The sequence below is a fragment of the Diorhabda carinulata genome, chromosome 1 (genome assembly GCF_026250575.1).
Source record: "Diorhabda carinulata isolate Delta chromosome 1, icDioCari1.1, whole genome shotgun sequence".
NCBI classification, from domain to species: Eukaryota; Metazoa; Arthropoda; class Insecta; order Coleoptera; family Chrysomelidae; genus Diorhabda; species Diorhabda carinulata.
The window spans coordinates 2,886,107-2,913,875 of NC_079460.1; the positions used below are offsets into that span (position 1 = coordinate 2,886,107).

The 27,769-nt window shown below is 31.1% G+C and overlaps 1 protein-coding gene and 1 long non-coding RNA gene across 2 annotated transcripts; one reads left to right on the plus strand and one right to left on the minus strand.

The window, feature by feature from the left end:
* Positions 1 to 1,743: 1,743 nt before the first annotated feature.
* On the plus strand, positions 1,744 to 5,298 carry LOC130899733 (uncharacterized). The gene is made up of 2 exons (XR_009060070.1): positions 1,744 to 2,115; positions 3,061 to 5,298. It is a non-coding gene; the product is annotated as an uncharacterized LOC130899733 (long non-coding RNA).
* Positions 5,299 to 5,603: 305 nt separating this feature from the next.
* On the minus strand, positions 5,604 to 27,756 carry LOC130899597 (2-oxoadipate dehydrogenase complex component E1). Its single transcript, XM_057809688.1, has 17 exons — positions 27,174 to 27,756; positions 25,048 to 25,171; positions 17,306 to 17,474; positions 15,171 to 15,390; positions 14,940 to 15,101; positions 13,784 to 13,962; positions 12,805 to 13,026; positions 12,593 to 12,750; positions 12,403 to 12,538; positions 12,216 to 12,347; positions 9,615 to 9,735; positions 9,048 to 9,344; positions 8,787 to 8,989; positions 6,945 to 7,065; positions 6,686 to 6,874; positions 6,508 to 6,593; positions 5,604 to 5,745 (listed from the first exon to the last, which is right to left on the minus strand). Exons 1-17 carry the CDS (start codon positions 27,307 to 27,309, stop codon positions 5,641 to 5,643), a joined length of 2,760 nt encoding a protein of 919 aa, XP_057665671.1. The 5' UTR covers positions 27,310 to 27,756; the 3' UTR covers positions 5,604 to 5,640.
* Between the last annotated feature and the right edge of the window lie 13 nt (positions 27,757 to 27,769).

The window sequence follows — 27,769 nt, forward strand, 5'->3', positions numbered from 1 at the left end:
CTTTCAGCTTGAATCGACTTCTCTTTGAGACGGGTTCTGGTAATATCTCTTTTTCTAACTACTGATTTTCCATATTCGGATTGTTTAGATGAATCCATATCTCATCGCAAGTAATAATGCTTCTAATATAACGATCATCGTTCGGCAAGACGGAGCTCTTTACGCGCCTTTACATTCGACGTGACATTTCATTCGAATTATCTGACCGTCCAAAATCTGAGCTGAACGCTGGATGTGATCACGAAGTTCGTAAGTCTTATTACCTATAACTTCTGCATTATGTGATTTAGCATTGTAAGAGAACCTGCTTTCGGTTAACTAAACCTCGCACATTCACATTACGAAGTAAACTCCTTCATAATTTCACCAGACACACAACAGGACCTCTTTTTGGAAAAGGTTCTGGTAATTGTCCTATATCTAATCACCGGTGTTCCATGTTCGGGTTGGTTAGATAAATCTATTTTCAGTACCTTTTCAATCTTTCAGCAGGTTTTGCCTCTACTCAACGTTTCGATTGAATCTCGGTTAATTTGTGTGGTAGTACTCGACAACTTTTAAAGATATTACTTAATAATTTTAAATGGAGATGTATGGTATCTTTAGAATGTCCAAGGGAGTCCAATAATCGTTGAGTGCTGGTATAGTTTGATTTTCTCCTGCTTCCCTTGTAACCTTACGCAAGTGGGACGGCTGCCACGGCTGCTTCAATTTTTTGTTTCCAATAGCAATACACGAATTTCAAATTTATCGCACTCCGTACTGCGTCGTAAATCAACAAAGAGAGAGCTCTCCTCACCTCTACCTTCCATAATATTAACTAAATAGTCAAATCAGGTCAAAATTATTGAAGTCGAATTAAGCAAAGACAAGCATTTGGTCATGATCAGAATCAAGATGGTAACCCCCATGCCTGAGTCATTTTACAAGAATATTTCCCAGTACTAATATATTTAAGGCAGAGTATACGAGAAACTATTTGATACAACTGCAAAAAAAGCGGTAAAAGTCAATTTTTGGCTGAAGTGACCACGTCATTTATGACTGCTTCAACATTTTTCACATGTACAGATATGGTCACAGAAAATATAAACTTTTAAGCAAAAAAATAGGGTGAACCCCACTTCCAACACTTTTTTGGCAAAAAAAATTCAAAAACCACAAATTCCGCGATTTGTCTCCAAAAATAAAAATTTATTTTTTTCGGAAAGCACAAACGATTTAAGGAAAATAAATGGAATATTATAATATGAACAATTTTTACTAATTATCATAAAAATTTTTAGGTTATGTTAATATTCCTTTCCTCATTCTTTCTTTGTAACGTTGTGTAAATAATTTAATTAGTCTATACAAATTTATTTCTTGTTGATAGAGTAATAATACTTTTAATAATATGATTTTGGTTTTTATTTCGTTTCATACCTATCTTAAATGCTCCAAAAAATAAACAAAACTAGAAAATAAATATTGAAAATATTAATAATTAAAAATATGACTCTACATCCAATAATTTACCAAAATTGCTTTATTTAAACCTATTTTATAAAATGAATACGAGTGATGTCTATGATAAAATAACTTTTACATTTGGGTTTCTCCTCGTAGATATTGAAAACAATTTCATATTACTTTACATAAAATTACCATCTTCAAAGTTAATAAACCACATCCTTCCTTATTGTTGTTACATTATGTTTCACCTTGAAATCCTATGTATTATTAATAATTATATAATTTCAAGGATTTCTAAATAATATTTATATTCTTAGGTTTTACGTCGATTTAGTTCTTTCACTTTCATAATTATTTTCACCTACATTTTGAAGATTAATGAAAATATAATAAATTACAAACATACAACAACGTTTTTATGCATTTGTTTTCTTATCACAAATCGAATACGTGATAAATACAGTTTCTATTTGTGTGATTGAAAGATAAAACTGAATTTATGAATAATTATTAGTGTTAACAATGTGCTGTAGATAACGTGTTTATCTGGATGCATCGTTTTTAAAAAACAGTAAATAAAGTTAGAAAGTCGTAGTCGTTTTAAATTTTTTTAACATGAATCGTAGTAGTGAGATATTAACCACTTCTGGTAATGAAGAGGTAAGTTTAATTTTGAATCATTTTTTTTTTCTAATAATATACTTACATGATAGTAATATATTTTAAATTATTCAAACATTATTATTCTATGCAATAACCAAGATTAAAAAATATTAAACAAAAAAATTTGTTTCCCGTTGTGATTGGGTTGCTACTTTATAACACTTATAAAACGTAACTATTAATTGTAGAAATCTATAAAATTTAATAAACTTGTGGGCTCAGTTCTTGTAGTCTCTCAGATACATAGAAAATATAATAGTTCAAATAAATATATTGCTATCAACAAAAAATACAAATATAATAAAATATTTTTAAAGAAATTTTAAAAAAAGAATATGATATCCAATTTCAAATCTGACCTGAATAATTTTCAATATAGGTATTCATTGCAGTAGACACTTTTATCTTATAATTTACATATTTCTAATCTATTTTCGTTATCAACAAAGAAATAAGAGTATTAAAATCATGTGAAATATACAAAAGTTTCCATTATTACTATTAGACAGCTCAGAATAATAATATACTGAATCACAACGTAAATACATTACCCGTTAAAACAGAAGTTATAAAAAAAACTAAGTATTTTTTGGTTACGAACACCAAGAAGTCAATACAAAAAAATTGTTGACTACTTGTTTGAGATGCTCTGAATGAGATAATCAATTAAATCTCAAGGGCTAGTGACCTTAACCTCGATCCTGTTATTCTCCTTTGACAGTATTGATAAAAACCATCTAAGAACCAATTTTTTTTTCAAATAACGAGATTTTGTTCACCGATATATAAACTGATGTGTTATTGGAGTCATTTTGTATATAAATTTACCTAATAAGTTGAAACCTTAACTTAATTTCAATTACAGCAATAGACATGAAATAAATTTAATAAAACCGTTGAAATTATGTTTATTTATATTGATTTAATAATTTTTGATTCCAGAAAGGTAGAAGTGATTGCAAACCTCCCGCATCATCACTAAATGTTATATCACCATGGAACAAGCAAAAATCAATTAGTTTTATAACTTTAATAATATGTTTTGTTATTTGGTCGGCTATATTTTTTCCATTATTGAAGAAATACGACCAAAGTAGTATGGATATGGATGATGATATGCATATGTGAAGATATTTAAATTGTTTCGATTTATATTATTATAATTACATCACTGTTTATAGTAAATTTGTATACTCTTAAACCTAAACTAGTAATTGAATCATACGTTTCATTTATCACCAAATTCTCTATACCAAATGTCTTTTATTTATATTATTGAAATGTATATATAAACCCTGTATATAGACAAGACATCCATAAAAATTAGTACCGTCTAAGGAACTTTGCTGTAGAATTGCGACAAAAGCTGAAACCCCAGGAACAGTGTTGCCACAATTTAAAAGCTGAATGTAAAAATTGAACTAGATTGTACCAACTTCAAACAAATTTAATAAAATTATAGAAAGATGTATAAATATAAGTTTAAATTAAATTTTTTTTCCAAAAATGTTATAGACTGTCAATTATTATTTTAAGGATGAAAAATTTATATAAAGTTTACCGATAAAATTAGCAATGCAGTACAAAAATCTCACGATCTAAATATAAATCGACTTGGCTCTGTTTTCTAATTATTGTTACAATCTAGTACAATTTCTAGTTTATTTTATTAAACGAAAATATAAAATAACTTTATATTTGCGAACGCAGGGAAAATGTATTAGAAAAAAGGAAAAATGTACTAGCGTATAAAATACACTAAAATTGTACAATTGTACTAGCTCTGGCAACACTGCCCAGGAAATCGCTATCGTGACGTTAGATGTCGTAAAGTACAAGATAAAACACTGAGAGAACGTTCCACTAAGAGCGAAAAGTTGATATTAAGATAGAGAGAGCGTCATGTTGGTGGAATTGTACTATTGGAAGAAAGGGAAAGAGCATAGGTTTACACTCTCTAATCAATATTAAAATTAAAACTTTTTATTCTCCTCCTTCTCTGTTTCCCACACCTCGAAACTTAGACGTCATCAAAGATTTGAACGTCATGGTGAACTAATCAGAATAGAGTAGAGAGTAGTAAACCGATGATCTATCTTTTTCTATAATTCATAACTCGCTCTCTCTATCTTTGATATCCAGTAATTTGAGGGCGCGAGATCTCGCGATAATCATTCTACACTATAGGGGGTGTTATCATCATTGCGGAAATTAAGTGATATGTACACTGAAAAAACAAGCCGAAATCTATATATATATATAAATACATTTTCTTCTTAGGATATTCTGATGTGTCATACCCATCTAAAAAGTTGAACGCAGTTTATCGCCTTTTTGGTAGCTCTCTACCATTATCTTATAATTCTCATGTTAAATAGGTATAAGCAAAATAACAAGATTCTCCAATATTTTATCCAACATAATTATTTTAGGAAACTTTTTTATGTAGAATCATTGAAAGCAAAATATTACTCTTGATAATTGTAATTAAAATAGCTAAAAAAATGAAATGATGGAACACGGAGGCATCAGAAACCATATATGAAATACTTCTGCATGGACAGTTCTTATGGGAGAAAACGTCTCTACGTTACGGTGCCGACAATATTAATTTTCTCTGTCGTTAGAAACACTTTATCTATACTGCGCAGAGCTAACTGAAACGCCCAGAAAAGAGAGAGAGAACGATACACTATTTGTTTCACTTAGTCGGAACATAGGAGTATTACATTACATATATAAACCACCTATTATGTCTCAAGGTTAAATCAGTTTTCTAATCAAACTTTAGAACCCTAGGGAATTGCCAGCCTAAGTAGATGTAAAGTTGGCGAACTTGAAACAAAACTGAATCATTTGATGTTGGTATGCATTGTTGAGAGTGTAAGAGAGATTTTAAAAACAGAAATTATTAGAATAGGATAGTAAATTGAAATCTTATTTCTAAGTCATAATTATTTTAGAAAAATCTATTCGAAAATTGTACATGAAATATTTAATATCCTCATGGTGAATCTTCGAACAATAATTTGCTGTTTACAGATGAACAGTTTTTCAACTTTTCAACAAGAGATACTGCTCCTTACCTCTACCCTCCATATTTGCGTCCTGATCGATTTTTTTGTCCTTTTCATTATGTTAATTTTTCAAAATGACTTTTAATAAATGTGTATAAGATTGCGAATCTATTATTATAATGCATTTGATCCCAAATTCTCTTAAGCACTTAAGAGGGGTTTAATATATAACTGCTGGCTATAAACAGTACAAAATTAACTGCTAGGGATTTATTATGAAGTTCAAGTGATAAAATTTATTAAAAGGCAGTTTCCTGTAAAACAATAAATGGGTTTCAATCTAATTTATATCTTCCAAGTTAGGTTTGGTTGTTTCAAATTCGTATTTACTGAAATTCACTGAACAATTTTTTTTTACCAATTGTTATATAATACCAGTTTATACAGGGTGTGGGAATAAAAAAAGAACTGATTTAAAATTTTATTAAAAACTAATAAATATATTTCAGATCAAAAACGGTCTATTAATAACACTTTCAGCTTGTTCTTGATGCAATTTTCCTATTCCAACAGCTGGTGTTGGTAAGACGTCTCTCCCAGTGTAAATCAACTAAAAAAATTTAAAAAAATCTTACTGTATTAGTTTATATAATTTTTTTATTTATTTGTTACTAGCGAACTTTTTATATGAAAAAAAAAAATTAAGTATTTCAATGATTCTTTTTTCGGCAAGGTATTGGTTCATAGGTTGCATTCTTCATTTAAGCACCTTGGTTTATTAACAAATAAATCAAAACAGTTTAGCATAAATTATAAAAAAAAATAAACTGTTTAGAGGGTTGTATCTCCCATATTTTAAAGTAAATAGTGTACATAAAACATTGCTTTTATCTTTGGATGAAATTAATGTTAATAATTTATAAAGGAAACAACAAGGAAGACTCGTTCGCCAGATTGGGATCCACCAATAAGCCCAGAACCCATTCTTTTACCTGTATTACGTCTCTAGTAGATTCTGTGGATGAATATAAACATGAGACAAGGTAAGGCACAACTGCTCCAACTATATGGGCACGCCACCTCCACACTATGAGAATCACGAACGACCCAGAGTGTCGCTGATGCATGAGAGAGGAAGAAACTGCATACAAAGTCATTTTTGAGTGCCCAGCACTCTCATGGGCACCGTTCAAACACTTGGGTAATCTCCATAGCTTGCCGATCAACTTTTTAAAAGACATCGGCTTTTAGTAGTTTTAAGTGGGACATATCAAAAGGTCTATGTGCTTCACGGTCCTCGACCACCCACAATTTTACTTTGAACTGTTTATAATTTTGAACGACCTTATATCAATAGGGAAATTAAACTTACTTTCATTCCAATTAAGTTTTCGAAACGTGGTTTCACGAAACTCCAAGCACCCATATTTTGAGGTTCTTCTTGAGACCATACCATGACTAAAAAATTTTTATTAAAAAAATATCAATAGCGATAGATATTCAGCTCTCGATATAACATATTTTTAAATGAAAAGAATTATATATTTCACCTCGAGCTTTGGGATACTTTGTAATTTCTTCTCTCAATTCTAAAGCTGGAAATGGACATAGAGATTCTATTGTTATTATTGCAGTGTCCTTAATGCCCAGAGATCCTCGTTTTTCCAATAGAGAATAATAATGTTTTCCAGAAGTTATTAGAATTTTTCTTACTTTGGATGGATCAACAGTCGTATCTCCTGAAATAAAAACGATTGAAAGTAACTATTTAGTTTTGATAAATAATTTTTTTTCTATTTAAATACCCACCTATAACAGTCTTGAAAAATGTTCCTGGAATCATATCGACGAAATCAGAGACACAAGCGGGATGTCTAAGAAGGATTTTCGGTGTAGCAATTATTAAAGGTTTCCTATAATTCCGTACCATCTAAAAAATATTTTCTATAAAGTCTTTTATTTGACTCAGAGCTCATGGTAAGTAACTATAGCTACTATAGAAAAAGTACGCATGCGCCAGAGGTAAGCGACTGTTTTTTTGTTTCGCCGTGAAATGGATTGTTGTGAAATTTATTATGAAACTTGGAAAAACTGCAACTGAAATTTATAATTTATTGGAACAAGTGTATGGCAATGAATGTTTGTCGAGTCCACGTGATTTTAGCATTCTCAAGATGACCGAGAAGATTTCGAAGACGATTAACATTCGGGTCACCCTTCCACATCACAAACGGATGAAAATATTGAAAAAGTCGGTAATTTTGTTCCATCTGACCGTCATCTAAGTATTCGTGCTATTGCTAAATCTATAGAAATTGATAAATAATTTGTGCGGCAAATTTGAGATGAAAATTCCATCATGCGCAAAGTGTGTGCAAAGCTGGTGCCTAAAATCCTCACTTTTGAATAGTAGCTCGTAAAAATATTTGTACTGACACTTTGAATGCGATTGAAAAAAACTTATTAGAAAAGCTAATAACCTGTAACGAATCAAACTTACATTAAAAGAAACAAGATTTGAGTCTGTTGAAGGTGTGAAATTAAAAGCGGCGTCCAAAGGACATAAAAAGACTTCCTGCACTGTTTTCAACAAGAAGATTCGCATGGGGCGATGTAAGGATGGAGGAGTGTCATTTTGTAAGCAAGGCTTTTATGTTGTATTGATAAAGAGTATTTCTTGATAGAGAAAATTTGAAAAAAAATGTCCCGCTGTATACGATAAATAACAGTTCAAAAACCTTCCAGAAAGGCTCTGGTGAAGACAAAGGATATGGTATAAATGTAGCAAATTTAATATCATTTTTGACTAAGTAATTCATTAATGAAAATTTCAACGACTTGAGTTGTAGTAAATATTATCTGGAAGATATTCACCATGATGCTAGTGTGGCGCCACCCTTATTTAAGGCATTTCCACTGACACTTTTCGTATACAGAGATTGTTCTCTCTCTCTACCCTCCATAATAGAAACCGGTGGAAGTAGCGATTTTAAACATCCACGTAAGACTCAATTTATTTTGGTTGTCAGCAAATGTCTGTTTTTGAATTTGAATTCATTTTATAGTGACTTAAAATGAGGTTTTGTTTTTGTATTTATATAGGTGTCCATAAGGATCATGGTTTTACATATAGGTGCTGAAACCGAGACCAATTTGTACAGAGCGGCGTGGTCCTCATGTTGTCGGAGTTTTAAGTATTAGAAATAGCCATAGCATAACATTTTGACATAAATCGTACAATATAAAATCGGTGAGTGCGTTGTATAGTGCCATATCCAATTAAGTGTTTTTCATATTTATTATAATTCATTTGAAGTTGAATATTTTTCATACCTCGATCACAACGCCGTTCTGGCGGCTACAGAGTGAGATAACTCGTGCAATGAACCACCTCCACTATCTTCGTTTTAAAACTACCGCACAGTATCAGTTTTTAGCTTGTGGAAGAGAGGTAAAACTACCAAGTTTTCTTCAGAATTTTTAGCATATTTTTGATAATTTTATTTTTTTTATTTCGTTGTCTTTCAAACAGCTTCTCAATAAAAAAATATTTAAAACCGAGGACTTAATCTTCTACTGGTGACCACAGGAAATACACATTTATTATAATGTCTAAAACCAGTCAAAATTCTGTTTACACATTAAACTAACCTGTCGCCTCAAAAGATGAAAGTATTGTGCCGGAGTACTGGCTTGACAAACTTGCATATTGATGTTATCGCCGTCAACTTTGTTTTCATTTGAATCTGTCATTTGTAAGAACCTTTCTAGTCTACAGGAACTATGTTCTGGTCCGGCTCCATCATATCCATGAGGCAGAAGTACTGTTAATCCACTTTGCCATAACCATTTGGCTGAAAATATATCATTTAGTTTACTAATGTTGATATTATTTATAAAAATCAAATTCACCTTCAGAGGAACCTATGAAAGTATCGAAAATAATTTGAGCTCCGTTAAAGAAATCTCCAAATTGTGCCTCCCAAATAATCAAGTTTCTGGGATCTTCTATACTCATACCGTATTCAAATCCTAACACCGCCTCTTCTGATAAAATACTATTAGCGACTTCTAGAAATCCCTTTTGATTTGGATGGATATTATTAAGAGGAATATGTATATTGTTATGGTTCTGATCAACCAACATTACATGTCGGTGAGAGAAAGTACCTCGACCTACATCTTGCCCACTGATTCTCACGTTATAACCTAAAAAGAAGATAAAATTTAATGTAATTTTGTTTCTTAACAAAATTGTAGAAAAACAATAAGTTATTCTCAATACTTATTAGATTTAGAGATATTTTATCACATAAAAAAATAATCAGAAATAAACAGTTAACTCAATAATTCAGCTGCAGTTGCTTGCGACTTTTGCGATTTTTTTTACCTTTAGTACCTATTAGTCTTGTTATAAATCGTAATTTTCCTTTAGTATACTTTGTACAACAGTTTAAGGCTTTCACTACAGTTATGTACCTTCAAATAATAGAGATCCTAGAGCTAAAGTTTCTGCAGTTGCCCAATCGATATTGATTCCCTCAGTTATCTTATTTTTTCTGTTTTTAACGTGAGTTTTGAGTAAAGTTGGATGGATTGACTAAAACAAAATATTGTTGGTATTAAAATGTCGTTTTTTACATTAATCTAAATACGGCCCCTTCGGATGAATACTGTATAATCTCAAAAGCTCCACAATAGATATAAATGTATTGAACTTAAAACTACAGTGCCTTGACATAGCGAACCCTCCCATGTGGCCACACTGTCTCTATTAAGTCACTGTACTTAAAACTAACCAATGCCGCTCCAAGCGGAGATTTGTAGAACTATATTCTTATGTCACTATTGTAAAGAAAATGTGGTTGAGCAAAACTGAGATTTTTCATCCGAAGAGGAGAATTTATAAAATATTTCGGCTTATTACCTGAAAACAAAAAATATTCTTTGAAAGCTGTAAATTGCAGGTAACAACAGTGTCAGACTGAAAATTATATATTTCAGTGTGTCATATACGCTGCAATCCAAAAGTTGCTGTGGCACTGGGCATGCTCAATGTTTACAGCTGATCTATTAATCCCACTCTCCTAGGAAGATCAGAATGTGGGATGGCTCTAGCTGCTAAAGATCTTCATCTTCTATTCCATATAACCTGGATTTTCACAGTCTCTCAATTTCGAGAGAATGAGGATAAAGGTTTTGTCCTCTACTTAAGAGGATCTGTACACTCTCTGCTAAATATAACATCTTCAGGTGTCCATTGAGGTTATAGTACCCTGATAAGAATTCCTATAAGTTATTCTTGCCTAGGTTGATGCATTCAACAGGTCTTCCCAGGTTATAGGTTCCCAAAAGTATCAATGCCTATCTCAACCCCTGGAATTTTTTTCAGTAACTGGTTAGTAACTTTCTTCTTACCTAGGTCATTTAGCTTGTCCAGGCATTCCCAAACCAGTTGAGATTTAATGATAATGGAGCCTAGAGCTCTAATGGCTGCTTGGTTGTCGGATAAGTTTGCTTTCAGATTTTATGGTTTTGAGCCTCCTATTCCAGTTCTGTTTGCTATTTTGGAGTCATAATCATTTGATTGCATTTCTGTGAATTTCTCGTATGGTGTTGTGAGCCCATTTAATACCACACCTCAGTTTGGAGGTAATAAAAGATATATTACATATATTCTTGGGGCTCATGAGTCATGTGGGTCGCATTTTTTGTCCTCTATGACGCGAGCGCCATCTAGCGGTCAGACACGACAACTGGGCGTCGGCCATATTGTTGATGCGTTTTTCGTAAACAAACCAGGGTGATCTTTGTCTTTCAACTTTTTTAAAGAATTACTGAACTAGGCTGTAGTGAACTGTATTTATAGGACAGATAAATACCTTGACATACTAAAAAATGAGTAGTGGGGTGCGTGAAATATCTATCAACAATCCGACCGCTCATGTACATCAACTGTTATTTAACATTACGCCAAATTTAGACTTTTTAAAAGAATAGATTGATGGAAAGAAGTGTGAAGAATAATATCAAGTACTAATTACTCATATTCCTTTTACATCTACTCTACACAGATCACTAATCCATATTCCCGATGAAAACGTTCAACATCAATATAACAGAAAAACAGTGGATTTTTCGAATACAAATATCAAAGATGATCTGAGACTCTGAATTTATTAGTTGGATATCTAAATATCTGAAAAAAAAAATAAATCTCAATTACTCCTAGACGCGCAAGACACAAATTTCAGCAGGGAAATTTAAATTTTGTGGAAATATAAAGGGACACACATAAAATGATTTAAGAGAATTAAAAGCAATGAAAGTGAGAAGAAAAGTTATTCTGACATGAAGACAAAATGTGATAAGAATTAAATCGTGATTCCAGACGAACAAAAGGAAATAAGAACACTATGGTGCCGCATGCACAACAAGTGGAATACAAACCTTGCTAAGCACTATCACACATTCCTCTGACAGCACTTTCACGAGGAGGAAATAAGAGGTTAGAGGTGAGGAAATTGTGAGCTTCTCAACTCTTCTAATTTTTTGGTCGTAAAGTTCGTGTGGAAAACTAGGTTCTCTAGTCTGTCTAATTTGGCCACGCGTAGCCACTGGTCATTATCTTTCTCCATACCTTCGTACATCAACTTAAACAGGCCACAACCTCACAGTCAATTTCTCATTATATATCCTCAAAAAAAAATACAACATCAAACAATAATCACTAGCAATGCTCCGGTATGTCCTCTCTCCTTGAAACGCATCAACAACATGGTCGACGCCTTGTTGTCATGACTGCTCAATAGATGGCGCTGCCGAGGCCTCGTGCACCCCAAGGATATATAACATTGATTCTGAATAATTCAACTAAATTGAATTGTAATAAGTTTGTTTTACTGATGTTATATGTGTTCAATTCAGTTGATTATATGATATTGCCGGTAAGTAGCTGATGTTTATCGAAGTAGAGACGAAATATCTTGGAACTATATTTATATATAATACTTGATGTAACAAAAAGAACATAAGTTGACATGAGGATCAAAAATGAGGAGATATACGAATTAAACTTACAAAAGTTTCAGGAAATTCTACTGATTTATTCCCAACAAGTGTCATTAAATCTGTATCTATTCCTGTATCCCAGGTAGTTATAACTTCTTTAGGTTGGGTCATACCTTCCCAATTTTTCTTAAAAAATTTATCCTAAAATAAATAAGATAAAGTCAAACTACACATTCAACTTGTGTTTCTAGTATACCATAGGTTTGTAATTATCAGCTGCTTTTAATTCTTCGTTTAACCAAGTTTCGTGCTTTTTCAAAACGTCTTTCAGTTCCTCTTCTGTTACAATATTATTTTCTAGTAGCATTCGAGCGTATGAGTCTGGAACGGTCCTGTAAAATAATTATTTGATTTTTTTTCATTATCTGAGTAAAAAAGTTACTTACTGTTTATTTCTTATAATACTGTATAGTGCTGGGTTAGTTAAACTGGGATCATCTAATTCATTGTGACCTCGTTGTCTATAACAGTTTAAATCAATGAATATCTCCTTACGAAATTTTCTTTGGTATTGAAAAGCTAAACGCGTTACCTTAAGTACATCCTAAAATAACATAAAATCAAAGAAAAAAAATTCAAAAATATCTGTGTTTCGTACCTCAGGATGATCTCCATTGACGTGAATCACTGGAGCTGAAATTATTTTTGCAATATCAGTACAATATCGTGAAGATCTTCCTCTTTCAGCAGGTGTAGTAAATCCCACTTGGTTATTAACGATCAGATGTATACCGCCTCCTATTTCGAAATGAGGTGTATGTGACAAACCTAGACATTCCTGGTTAATTCCTTGGGCACTTATTGCTGCGTCACCATGTACCTTGAAAAAGTTTCAAACCATTTTATTTACTGTTTGTTTATTTGTTGGGCTCATATTTAGTAATTTCATGTTACCATAAACATCTGGTATTTGGTACAGAGTTGTACTTTTTACAACAATTTTACAACCCAGGGATTGAAGTTTAGTTTAAACTCTAAAACCTAACCAATAATACACAAGATTGCTTTACTTAACAGGTGACAGTAAAGCAGACATTTTTCTGCTGTAACTAGCGCTGAAATATAACGAAAATGTTTTCGGATATTTAAGAAAGTTGTTGGTTAACCTTGTGAAGTAACACAAAGAAATGTTTTCGATAGAAGCACAAAAAATTTAAAAAATAAGTGGGACGAGTTAGAGATTTGCTCTAGGACGAATTCAAGTTTTTTTGTTTTCTCGGTACGTCGACAATGTTGATAATTTCTTCATCATCATCGTCGAGTCAGATGGCGTGCGGCTGTGTCTCCATCATAGTATCAATGGAGGTCAATAAAATGGTGAATTAAATGTTTTTTTGACAATTCCTATTAACAGTCAAGTGGTCATATTATTATAAATGCTATTTATATATTTATTCGAGATACACTACATCCTAAAGTTTTATTTCATTTGTCTGATCAATTCCCTAGAGTGATTCTATGAGTTATTATATTGTTTTTTAGCTTTTAGTACATTATATACATCATTAGTATCTTTTTTTTTTAATAAAAATTGTGATTTATTTTATTTCAGATTGAAAAGACGTCATCTACATTACCTGTACATTCAAAACTTTTTCAGACCATCTCAGATTACCATAATCTCCATCTTTGGACATCATCTGCTTCGCTCTAGTTTTGCCCATTGAAACAGAGTTTTGTGCCTCCAAATGCGAAGGGTTGTAAACCATGGTTACATGTACTGAGTTATTGTCATAGATAATATCAGTTGAAGAAACTAAATGGAAGTTGAAAAAAATTTTCAATTAAACACTCTATAAATTTTGCATTTTTTAAAATCTATGAAACATTGTATCTAAAAGGTAGCAATTTTCTTTTATTTCAGTTTTTTTATTCCAAGATGTAGCTCTTAACAAAAAAATTAATTCCTCAAAAAAAAATGACCAAAATTTGCTTGAATAACACTTGAAGCTTCTTGAATATTTTTCAAAAAATATATACGAGGGGTTTAGAAATTTGTTGCTTTAGAAATGAGTAATGTTCTCTTTGCAATTGTACTGCTAGGGAAATTAAGAAAGCTTCAGAGAGAAAAACTTATAACAAAAATGACCTCGAGAAATTCTTGGAAATTTTAGGTCCACCACCAGAAGACGTATTTGGAAATATAAAAATAAAAAAGCAATTTTTTAAACAATTTACCCAATTATGTGGCACTTTATATACGAAAATCGAAATCTTAAAAAATTCTACGCATCTTTTATTCCACAAGGTTTAGCCTCTCTCTTCAAAGATGAGGTGGGGGAGAGTGGGGACCTGTGAGTCCGGTTCTGCTTAACCGATCTAGCAAACAAAACATATAAATTCTAAGCAATTTAATTAACAACGTGAATGCTAGAGGGCGTTATTTCATATATTTAGATATTGTGAGTTCTTTTGGAAAATTTGGATAGAAGCAAAAAAGTTCAAGTAAGTACTACACCATAAAAATAAAGTTGATAAAAAAAATAAACAGAATGTGAAAAAATATGTATTCACTGAATTATTGATTCTTTTGGTAGACAATGAGAAAAAATAGTTTTAGAATTATAGTTACTGCCATTTTAAACTAGAATCAAACTGAGTGGGGAATAAAACAGAAAAATATTTCCCATAACAAGCTGATTATAAATTGTTGGAGAACGTTTTTAGTTAGAAATTAAGCCCAAGTAATTAAACCTCGCGTTTTTTTTTACCAAACAATATTATTTTACTTACTAGAATGGCTTATTACGTCTCCGGTAGCTTTATAATGAGAAGGAAAATGCGGATTTCCCTTGAGCTTGCTAAACAACTCAACAGGCGGATGATTCAACAATCCAGTAAGGAGATTCAAACGTCCTCTATGATTCATCGCTAGTACTATCTGTTCAATACTGTCTGAAACATTGAACCATTAATTATAGAGTTGCATTAATCTACAGATATTTATATATGTATTGATCTTACCTCGAGCAGAAAGTTTCAACAGTTCAGCAAAAAAAACCATGAGACTTTCTGCACCTTCTCCACCATATCTTTTAACGCTGGCGAATTTTTTTGCCATAAAATAATCGAAATTCTGTGATTTAAGAAGTTTGCAAGCGATAAATATTTTTTCTGTGGCATCTAAGTTTGTTTGAGGTAATTGTTCTAATTGTCCATTCAGCCATTCGATTTCTTCTTCATTCTATAACAATATCAAGTTTGATGTGATGTGATTTTGCTGCTTGGAGAATTTCTAAGATTAGCTAATACCAGTCGAATGCTTGATAGTAGTGTACTGCATCATAAAAATTGATAAAATCAAATGAGCTTTGGAAACACTAAATCGAATTCAAATTTATTGTCAATTTTATAAATCACCCTATAAATTAATAGAGAAGAGGAGTTGACAGTTTTTAGTAGCCTCGTAATATTCTCCCCGAAGGACATTTGGTTAAAGAATGTAAATTTCGTCATGAATCACCCTGTATAAAAAACTTCAGTGAAGTCTATTATAATTTAATAAATATAAAACTTTTTAACAATTCGTAAAATCCCGGAAAGTAACCCCCTTTTTACAAATCAAAACAGATGTATTTCAGATAGGGGGGTTATAATCAGGATTTAAAAAAAATTATCACCAAAAAATGCAAAAATGTGTACAGAAGATAATAATATAAATAAAATGTTTAAAATAAAATAACACTCAATTAGCGAAACTTTGATAACAATTCAAATTAAAACAGTTCTAAAATTATAGTAAATAATATGAAATTTCCCTTTTTTTAGAGTAAAAATTGTTAAAAGAGGGGTTATATTCGAGGGGGGGCTGTTTTCGGGAGATTTTATAACATTAAATTTCTAAGGTAGGTAGACTGATACTTTATGTTACTCTTTTAATTCATATTTTGTTCAGTTTGAACCATAGTTTATTAGTTGTACGACAAGAGCTGCCAAAATTAAAACTAAATTAGAATTAACATTAAACTAAACTTTCTTTATGAAATTTTTTGGTTTATGCAGTAAATTAAGGATAATTATGAATTATAATAGAAATTCCCTGTATGGATTCTTTTTGTCAAACAAATGTGGAAAGCTCCCGGCACTTTTTATCAGTGTTCCATCATCTAAAGGACACTGCTGACTTTCAGACTTTGATTTTTCCTATTTTTTTATATCAGTTTTAAAAATAAAACACCGGGGCGGAAATGGACGCAATAACGCGAATAATATTTTCATAACTAAATAACAAGGATGTTGAACAAAACAATATCACCAATAAAGACTTCTCTAACGTATTCTGTTCTCATAACCTCACAAAATTAAGAAATTAAACTAGAAAGTTAAAAGTTGGCGAACTCTTAGTTCAATTTTAATTTATTGTTAATTTTCTGTATGAATTACGATTATAATTTCATTGTCTTTCAAATAGTAATTTAATTTATTAGTTTGTGACATACGCATGTTTTTGTAAACAAACGATCAGCTGCTAGAACTCCAGCTTCGTCATTATGTTTTGTTTATATTCTTATGTCAAATAGAACCTCACTAATATTAAGTTCGAGTTATGAGGATGTGTGTTATCTCTTGCTGATCTGGCTATACAAACGAATATATTTCTAACTAATGAATTTATTGAGACTTGTTGCCGTTCTCGTGGGCTGTAAAGAACCGGAGACGTCACTAGTCTAATGCGCATCTTTTTATTGTCACAAACCTTAAGCGCGTTACACACTACCTGATTTGGTCGGGCCAACAGGATAATTTTGGACAGATCAGACGTCATATCAGGTCGTGTGTAGACGTGTCGTCTGACTTTAATCCTGTCGAGTCTTGTCAGGTGGCCATACTATAGTGTGGTGATCGTACTGAGTGTACGCAACGTCTGATTTGGTCAGGTATCCTGTCGGCACCACCAAATCAGGTAGTGTGTAACGCGCTTTTTATATTATTCTAGTAACCTTGATTTTTGCTGTATTAAACCAAGCTTAGTGAGAAACGAAACGTTAAGAAAATAAAATAATAATATGATTTGATCTTAACAATTTTCAATAAAATAAGAAACCGAATAAATGTATACTATTTCAATTGATAACATGTAGCTATATAATTTTACTTACCTCTAAATAAACATACTCGGCCGCAATAGTGTTGCAATAAACATTGTTTAGAAATGTCACTGCCTCCTTTACGGTTCCTTCATGTTGAGGACTATTTATAATGCCTTTGAACTGAACTAAATCATCATCTCGAAAACCGTATCTGTTTATTTCTAACTCTGGAAATGTTCTAAACCAAATTTTATAAAATATTAATTATACTAATAAAAATATATGTAAAATACTTTTCTTTACTATAGTACAGTGAATTAGGAACTATAATCAATAAAACTGAAACTTAGACGGTAAGTGAAAAATATCATAATAAGCAGTGTAAACGTAGTGCAAGTAAACAGTTTTGGCTCAAATTTTAAAATAATCAAAAATTATTTGTTTATTTGTTGCCAAAATACATTCAACTGAATTCAAAATTTGAACGACTTCTTTGTAACTAAGCTTATTTACTATAGATTACTTGGTTGGGCCCTCGTATATTTTCTGTATCCAATAATGAATGCGTTGTAATTAAAAATCACAAATTTAAAAATAAATAAATTTGATTTAAAAGGTTTGTTCCAGCAATATACTCTAATCATATTTCGAAGTTTAGTGCACTGTACATTACGAACAAGTAGTCAGCAATTGCTGCAGGACCACCACCTTTAACATAGGTAAGGAAAGGGAGAAAATCATCATTTTTGTTTTTGTATAGTTTCACAGGACCATTCACTTTCATCTCCACTACTAACTAAAAACTCTATCACTATCTTAGAAATATTTGACAAGCACGATACACGATTCTAAAATATGTGTTGACATACGCGGATCCATAGGTTCCAAAACTATGTCAAAACATTTTTGACTGTCTAGAACCAGTACTGAACAAGTTCAATTTGTTGCTGGAACATACAACTGTTTGTTCATTACTTGAACTTCATACTGGAACGCAAATTTCATATCGCGCATGATCATGACAGACAGTGTAATAAACCTAAATGTCCACATAACCTCAATTCTACAGTTTGTATTCAAAGCGAAGTTTTTGAACACATATATGAAATCTGAACAATATCTTGTGCTTAAGGGGCGAGGGAAAAAAGCAACTGCGTTTGACGAGTTTTCTGCTTCTTTTTCTCATAAAACTAGTCTTTCCACTAAAATCTGGCCGGGTTTTCTATTGATTTGTTTTTTTTTAATTGAAATTAATATTTATACTCCAAGTTATACAGATACAGTTACAGATAATGAGAAAAAATTTGCATGGAAAAATAGCTTCTTTTTACATACACCATGTATATAAAAAACGACTGTAAATATATAAATGATCTGAGATTAAATATTAAGTTGATTAGCCCTAAAAAAACTATTTTATTTTGCGGTTTTTAGTGGGGTGCAAATAGAAAATTTGACATAATTAGTTGGTACAAATTAACATGCTTCATTCAATTAAAAGCTTTCATTTTTGTTTTCTCTTTCAAAAGTATACATTTTCCGAGAGCTCAGTATTTTCTTCCCTTTTGGAGGGGGGGGGCAAATTATTTAATAGTTTTTTCTAGTGGTACACATAAAAACGAAACTAACTATGAGGGGCATTTCAAAAAATATATGATTTTTATCACTTTAGTTTTTATTTATTTAAAGTCCTTTATTCAGTTATATAATAGATTCTAGGGGTTTTAATTATTCTTACTGAATTAATAATTAATAATAATAGACAGAGCAAGCAGTATGTGAGTGGAGGTATACTATAAGAATTGAGAAACAATTTACATTTCTCTCATTTTCTGCTCTAGTACCAAAATAAAAACATCTTATTTTCCTCGTTTACCGTTCCCACCCCTAGAAACGTTACGGTGATCTAATGAGATTACGAGTAGAGAGATAGAGTGGTATACCAATGCCCTTTCTCTGTCTATCAGCAGTTCAGGCCCACGTTAAAAATCATTCATAACTCGCTCTCTCTATATTTAGTATTAGAGGGATTTAAAACGATAACTTATACTGTAAATAGATTGAAAGATGCGTAATCCAAGTAACGGATTCCACCAGGAGAGCTGATAGATATGTGGGACTCCCGTAGCCTACCCACTCATCCGCCATCTTCTGTCATCTCCGTCCAACAAGGGATTATTGTGATATTACTTCTAGTTCGTGGGTCTATCCGTGTATGGTGTTCCATTTGTTGCGTTTCTATGATCGTCATACCAGGCATCCATTTAGATTCTTTAGCCTAAGAATTCTCTCAATTGCCAACATTCTACCTTGTGCAGCATCATCTGGACGATATTATCAGAATTTATTCTGCCGACAGTCTCCTATACTTTCTTTCGTAAGCCTCTCTAGTGGTTATACACGAATAAAGTTTCCACAATACGTATACTCAGGTGTTTTGTGGAAATACCGTCGGAAGTTGCCGTGTCCCGTCAACAGCTGAGTAATGTAGAAGTTCATATCTCCAAACTTTCTCTTCTGTCCATCGTTGTTGCCACATTCATATTGTTCTAGTGCGTTCGATTGTTGCCGCATCCTGTCGTGTTATGTCTAAACTGCTTCTGTATATCCTCTCACGCTGGAAAGCCAGGAGGCCCAAGGTAATTATACCCGCCACCACTAGGACAGCTTGTGCAGAGACAATCCAGAGAGCTGGCGATTCTCGGTGCACCTTGTCTCTGTACCATCGTCACCGCTTTGCACTATGTCTTTATTCTGACCAGACCTCCGCCTTATACACCATCAGCAGCCTTCGTTTCTCCGGCCGTTAATAATTGCCATTAAGCGGCTCAAAGTTGCTGTCCTTTCGGCCAGTTTTTGAGTTGTCTTCCGTATGTGGGACAAGAAAGACATTTTCGTATCTAAGGTCACTCCCTTTACTGTAAAAAAAATAATACGTGATACAAAGTTATTATTACTAAATTGTTTCATTATGTGAGACAATTCAAGGGTTGATTTAATATTTCCCTTGACGTATTATGTGTTGTTTTTTAAATAATTAACTTATACTCTTTCTTCTTATACACTTTTTATTTATCAACTCCATGTACAATACAAATCTTGTTAATATATCATCTTAACCTTAATTATGAATAATTCTCGATAATTCTCTATGATTCTCACTAACTGACTTCTTCTTTTTTTTTTTATTTTCATATATCTTAACAGTAGGCCAGAAAGTAAAAAAACTAATACCTATATTATTAAACACAAACCAGAAAAGTATTATTTTTAACACCCTCTCTTAATACTTTTCTATGAAATTTCAAATATTATATTTTGATTTTTCTTTTATTAACATTAATAATAAACAAAATATCTTAACATAAATTTAAATAATCTCTATTCTTATAAAACTGTCTTTTGTGGAGCCCCTTTGTTAAAATGTCTGCTACTTGATTTTTAGTTCCAATAAAAGTTAATTCCATTTTCTTTGTATTTAAAATGTCACACACAAAGTTGTATTTTATATCTATATGTTTTACACGTTTGTTATTTTCGGGATTTTTTATCAAAGCTATACATCCTTGATTGTCCTCATATATTTTAAAATTTTGAATATTGACTTTCATATCAAACAATAATTTCTTAAACCATAAGCAATCTTGTACTGCGGAACATAATGCCACTAACTCAGCTTCTGAGCTTGAAAGAGTCACACAATTTTGTTTTCTTGTTACCCACATCACTATATTACCAAATAATTTAATTAAATATCCTGACACTGATTTTCTATCTACCACTTCACTTCCCCAATCAGAATCCACATAACACTCAAACAAACTTTCATTATTTTTTCTTTCAAATTTTAAATGCATATCAACTGTTCCTTTTAAATATCTTAAAATTCTTTTTAATCCTGTCCACACCAAACTATTATTTTTATCTTGAAATCTACTTAAATAATTTACTGAGTAACTGATATCTGGTCTTGTTCCAAGCATCAGATACATTAAACATCCAATTAATTGTCTTACTGGTAGTGTGCATTCATCATCTTTATTTTCAAAAATATTAAACTTTGGATCTATAGGTGTTGCTGTGGGATTGCAATTATCAAAATTAAATCTTTCTAATATTCCAAGTAAATATCTTCTTTGACTTAATTCCAAGATTCCTTCTTCTTTAATATAATTTACTTCAAGTCCTAGAAAATTCTTTAAATCTCCTTTATCTTTTATATCAAAACATCTCATTAAATCATTTTTACAAATTTCAATTTTATTTAATTTTTGCCCTGCTAATATGATATCATCCACATAGAGTAATAAATACATAATTTGTTTATCTTCATCAACTTTTGTATATAGACAATAATCAGTTTCTGATCTTGTAAAACCTAAATTTAATAAATATGTATTTATTTTTATATTCCAGCATTTTGCAGCTTGTTTTAAGCCATAAAGAACTTTATTCAATTTTAAAACACATCCTGGTTTACAATTTACCCTCTCTGGCGCATAAACATATATTTCTTCTTTTAAATCTCCATTTAGAAATGCCGTTTTCACATCAAGTTGATTTATATAATATCCATATTGATTGCTCACTGTTAGAAGAGTCCTTATTGTTGTCATTTTTGCCACAGGTGAATATATATCATCATAATCATAAGTATTTCTCTGTCCACATCCTCGTACAACTAATCTCGCTTTGTATCTGTCTTCCATTATTGTTTCTAATGGTTTCTTAGCAAATACCCATTTAGCTGTCAACATTTCTGCTTTTTCCGGTTTCTCTACTTCATTCCATGTCTCATTTTTCTCAATTGAATCAATTTCCCTTTTCATAGCCTGTATCCACATATTTTTGTCACTTCTATTATCTATTTCCTCCACTGTCTCTGGTACTTTTTCTACAAATGATACTGCATCAAATGCCATATATAATTCATAATCATTATATTTTTCTGGAATTTTGACTTTCCTTTTTATTCTTTCAAAATTTTTTCTTTTATGAGCTTCATCATTACTCTCATCTTCTTCGGATTCTATTTCAACGTTTTCTTCTTCTTTATCTATTTGTTCTTCTTCTAAACTGTTTTGTTCTCTATTATTTATTTCAATACTTGCTTTTTTTATTTTATAAATAAAATCAGTTTCATTAAATATAACATCTCGTGCTACTATCACCCTTTTTCCTTTTATACTCCACAATCTGTAACCTGTATTTGTATATCCTATAAAAATCATTTTTTCAGAAACTGGATCAAACTTTTCTCTAAATTGTTTTTGTATATGAGCATATGCTGTACATCCAAATATCTTAATATTTTTTATATCAGGTTTTTTACCATACCACAATTCTGCTGGTGTAACATTTTCTAAATGTTTGCTAGGGCTACGATTTAAAATATAAGCAGCTACTCTAATGCTCTCATTCCAAAATGTTTTTGGCAGGTTGGCTTCTTCTATCATTGTTCTTGCCTTTTCCAACAAACTTCTATTAAACCTCTCAGCCTTACCATTCTGCTGTGGCGTATATGGTATTGTATAATCTAAAACAGTTCCATTTGATTTACATAAATCTTTTATATCTTTGGAAATATACTCCCCTCCATTGTCACATCTTAGCACTGCCAATTTTATGTTAAATTTTGATTGTACCATATTTACATATTCTTCAAAACACTTAAACACCTCATCTTTACCTTTTATGATATACACTGTACAAAAATTAGAAAAATCATCCACAAATGTAACAAAATATTTACCCCCATCGTGACTTAGTGGCGTTATTGGTCCAACAACATCAGTATGAACAATCTCTAATAATCTTTTTGCATGTGATCTTGTTTCAAATCTAAGTTTTGTCATTTTACCTTTTACACAGGCTTCACAAAAATCAATTTTATTTACATTTACATTTTCCAAACCTTTTACCATTCTTTTATCAACTAATAACTTTAAATTTGCATTACACATATGCCCTAATCTTTTATGCCACATCATTGATTCATTGTCATCATTTTCAATCATAAAACATCGATTTTCTATCTTATACTCAAAAATAATCTCATAAAGCCTGTTTCTAAATCCTACTCCTATCAATTTATTTTCATTATATAAACTAACCTGACCACCCTCAAAAACTACAGATACATTAGACATTTCTAATCTTTTTACTGATAATAAATTCTTCCTTAAATTTGGAACGTAAAAAACATTTTTTATTATGCATTCAATGATCTTTCCATTTATTTTACTCAAAACTTTAATATTTCCAATACCTATTGCCCTCAAATATTCATTATTCTTTGCTACTGCTATGTTAATTGGTGTTTTTAATTCTAAATATTCATAAAAATATTTGTTATTATTTACTAAATGATCTGTACAGCCTGAATCTATATAGAATGAGATATTATCGTTACTTACAATCTCACTTTCATTACCATCCATCAAAAAACATATTCCATCTTGCTCTTCCTGATCTTCGGAACTTTGTTTCTTGTTCACCTCTACATGATTTCCCTGATTTCTGTAGTTTGTATGATAACTTCTACCTCGAGTGAAACCTCTACTTGGAGTTGCATATCCTCGAAAACCTCCTCTACTATAACCACCTCTATAATTTCCTCTGAAACTACCTCTTGTAAAACCACCTTGCACAACTCTTGAATTTGATTGCCCTGGTACACTTTCTTTACAGTCTTTTTGCATATGTCCTTCCTTATGACACCGGAAACACACTATTTTTCTAGTATTTGTAGTATTAAATACTGCTGATTTTTGTTCATAAGTTGATTGTTCAGATTTTAATGCTTTTCTTCTTTCTACTTCACTTCTAAATTTTCTTTTGACGAAATCTATTGTTAACACTTTAGGATCCATATTCTCTAATATTGTTATAACTGTTTCAAAACTTGGAGGCATCCCCATCATTAACATACATACAATGTCCTCATCACTCATAACAGCTCCTGTAGCTCTTATCTTCCTAACAAGATCATCAAATTCTGTCAAATAACCTTCCAAATCTTCATTCTCTTTTAATTTTAATGACATTAACATTCTTCTTAGCATCATTTGCCCGGGTAATCCTTTTTTTTCATAAATATCTCCTAAAGCTTGCCACATACCATAGGCTGTATTTTTCTCCGTTACAAATTCTAATTGCTTATCATCCAAACATTGTATTATCAATGACTTACATAACTTATCTTTTTTCATAGCTTCCTTTTTGTCTTTTTCCACTGTATAATCTGATTCCACAAATTCTTTTTCTATCCATTCTGCCACATCTTTTTCTTCTAGTAATATTTTCACTCTAAATTTCCATGAGTAATAATTTTCACCATTCAATAGTTCTATGTTATAAATATTTTTTATTTGTGAATTAGTCATTTTCTTTATATTTTAATTATCCACAGAATCACCTGGGCCCATAACCTGTTGTTTTTTAAATAATTAACTTATACTCTTTCTTCTTATACACTTTTTATTTATCAACTCCATGTACAATACAAATCTTGTTAATATATCATCTTAACCTTAATTATGAATAATTCTCGATAATTCTCTATGATTCTCACTAACTGACTTCTTCTTTTTTTTTTTATTTTCATATATCTTAACAGTAGGCCAGAAAGTAAAAAAACTAATACCTATATTATTAAACACAAACCAGAAAAGTATTATTTTTAACATTATGTGCTTTTCACCCTTTGAAACTCTAATCTAAATGGACTTAATTATACATTAATGGTATTTTTCTCCTAATTCACTGGACTATACTTACTATCGATTAAAGTCTGTATTGAATAAACTTACCCGCAAGGTTTTTGAAGTGCCACAGGATTAACCTGCGAATATTTGTGTCCATGTTGTCTGTATGCAGAGACCAATCGGTAAAAATTGCTTTCTTTACACCGTATATTCTCTATTTCTTTAGATACTGAAGAATTACAAAAAATATATATTACAATATATATATGAAAGGTTCCACCAACATATTAGAACCATGGAAATTCGGTATCAAGGACGATGGGATTCGGCCGTGATGGATGATTACTATTGATTTTTAAAAAGAGAAACTGCTACCCCTCATAAAAGGAAAAAGTAGAGCTGATTGATATTTAAAGTGATTTTTTAAAATTTTTTGTTTTTAATAGATGTGAGGCATGTTTATCAGATGTAAACTATGAATATTGTCAATATACACGATTTTAAAATCCTGAAATTATTTTTTTAATAAATATTATTTTACCAATGAATATGGTTCTATAAATGTAACATAAAAACCTTACGTATTACAATTATTTTTTTCAAATTTTCGTATTTGTATAGGTCCATTTTATCACAATATGCTATTAATTTTTGTTTTACTACAAAAAAAATTTTTTCTAGTGGGTTGGCGACAAAGTAATTTCGGTTTTATATAAAATAAAACACCTTTTTTAAACAAAGATTAGTTTTTAATCAGTTATATATTTTCCATATTGCTTAATGTCCATTTGCCATATATCTTTCAGCTTCATGATTCCGGGGTCATAAAATTTCTGGTTCTTATCAGCAAAAAACTGGACCAGGTGCAATTGAAGGTCATCGTCATTTGTAAAAATTTGACAATTTGCAAACTTCGAAATAAATGGTAATCAGATGGTGCCAAATCAGGGCTGTATGGAAGATGTGGCATCACTTCCCAACCAAGCTCCAATAGTTTCCCACGAGTTGCCAAAGATGTGTAAGGCTTTGCATTATCAACCTTTCGGATTTGACAATTCTGGTCGTTTTTCTTTGATTCCTTCATCCTGTTTCATTAACTGTTGAGAGTAAAATCAGAATTGATCGTTTGGTTTTTTAGAAGCAGCTCAAAAAACACAACACTTTTGTAATCCTACCAAACTGACAGTATGAACTTTTTTTGTTGTTTTTCAGCTTTCGATGTGGTTTGTTCTGGTTCATCGTGTTCGCTCCATGATCGCTTTCGAACTATGTTACTGTACAGGACCCAATTTTTCATCACTATTAATGATTCTTTTCAAGAAACGGTAGGCTTCATTTCGCTTAAGGTATCGCATATGTTGATTCTCTGAGTTAAATGAATTTATTCCAATTCGTGAGGTACCTAAATATCAAGGTTCTTAACTACCCCAAGACATTTTAAGTGTTTTTCAATTGTTGTATGAGATACATGCAGCCTCTCGTACATTTAAAATTAACCCATAACTAATAGCTTTAATAAAAATCACGCACTACTTGCTTCTAAAGTTACGTCAATGTGACCAGTATGACGTGACAAACGATAAAGTACAGCTCGGACATAAGTTATTGAAAAAATAAATCAACGCTCCCTATCAGTAAAAAAACGAAAGTACTTAGTTATACCTTGTTATATGTTATATGCAGTTGAAAAAATAAACGAGATCACAAACAAAATTTTTCAAATACCTACATATTTTAAAGCGACCTGGAAGATGGAAATGTATTTAAGTTCAAATTAATATAAAATATAGAACTTCTTATGAATGTTTTTTGATATGATGTTACATAATAATTCAAGAAAATTTTCATTCTAAATTACTTTTACATTTACCTTCTTAAAACCTCTTCACATACCTTTTTTTAATGTATTCTAATATGATATATTTTTTTGTTCACATTATTATAATTGTAAATATTAAAAGCATTCAATTTTGCATATCTAGCACATAGAAATTTATTTGTTTGCTTGATTTTTTTCATTTATTTTAAACTATAGAAGAAATTGGAAATAAAAATAATAGAATCGTAAAAAATATTGTCCAGCTATTAATGTAACTAATTGAAGTCACTTAATATATATCTACGCCACTGGTGTGTATATTGAGTTTTTTTAGATGTACAATGACCCAATTATATTCTTCAATGATATAATATGTCCACTTATCTATTTGATATCTGTGAATAGATTTTACCTTGAAACCGTTTCTCAGTTTTCCTGTTGAATCCGAAAACGTTATCACTGTGATACTGTCTTTGAAAATTGATTCGAGAACTTGACACAAATTTCACTTTTGTATTACAACATAATTTATAAATATTTCCATACATTTTTCACCGAATAAATCTCTAAATCTTCAACAAAGTTACTTCAAACAATTGTTCCTGGACAATAAATTAAAAATCAGTTGGTAACGAATGCTGTTTAATGCTTATTGTGCAATATAGTATTTATTATCTTTAAATAAAACATAATAACGTCCGTATTTATCATCATCAAAGTATTAAACAAACTGATTACAACGCTAGGGTATTTTGAATACCGAACATAATTATTTCAAAACAGTACTTAATCGAAAAAACTATTTGCATAATTAAAATTTTTTATTTCTGTTTTCAATAAACGTAGTCTCACTAGTTATGGACCATTTACCGAACGCCAAATCAAAAAGAAAATACGAGAAATGTTAAAAAAAAGAAAATATTAAATTGTAAAAAAACTACTAATATAAATATGAAATACGAGGTCTATAAAGAAAGTATGAAGTTTTATTTACTGCTTTTTTCATTA

Coding starts and splice junctions, on each gene's coding strand:
- LOC130899597 (XM_057809688.1), bottom strand. CDS start 27,309: ATGTATGGAAATATTTATAAATTATGTTGTAATACAAAAGTGAAATTT. Junction 13,963..14,939: donor AGACGTAATAAGCCATTCTA/GTAAGTAAAATA, acceptor ACTTCCATTTAG/TTTCTTCAACTGATATTATC. Junction 12,348..12,402: donor CTGATAATTACAAACCTATG/GTATACTAGAAA, acceptor TATTTATTTTAG/GATAAATTTTTTAAGAAAAA.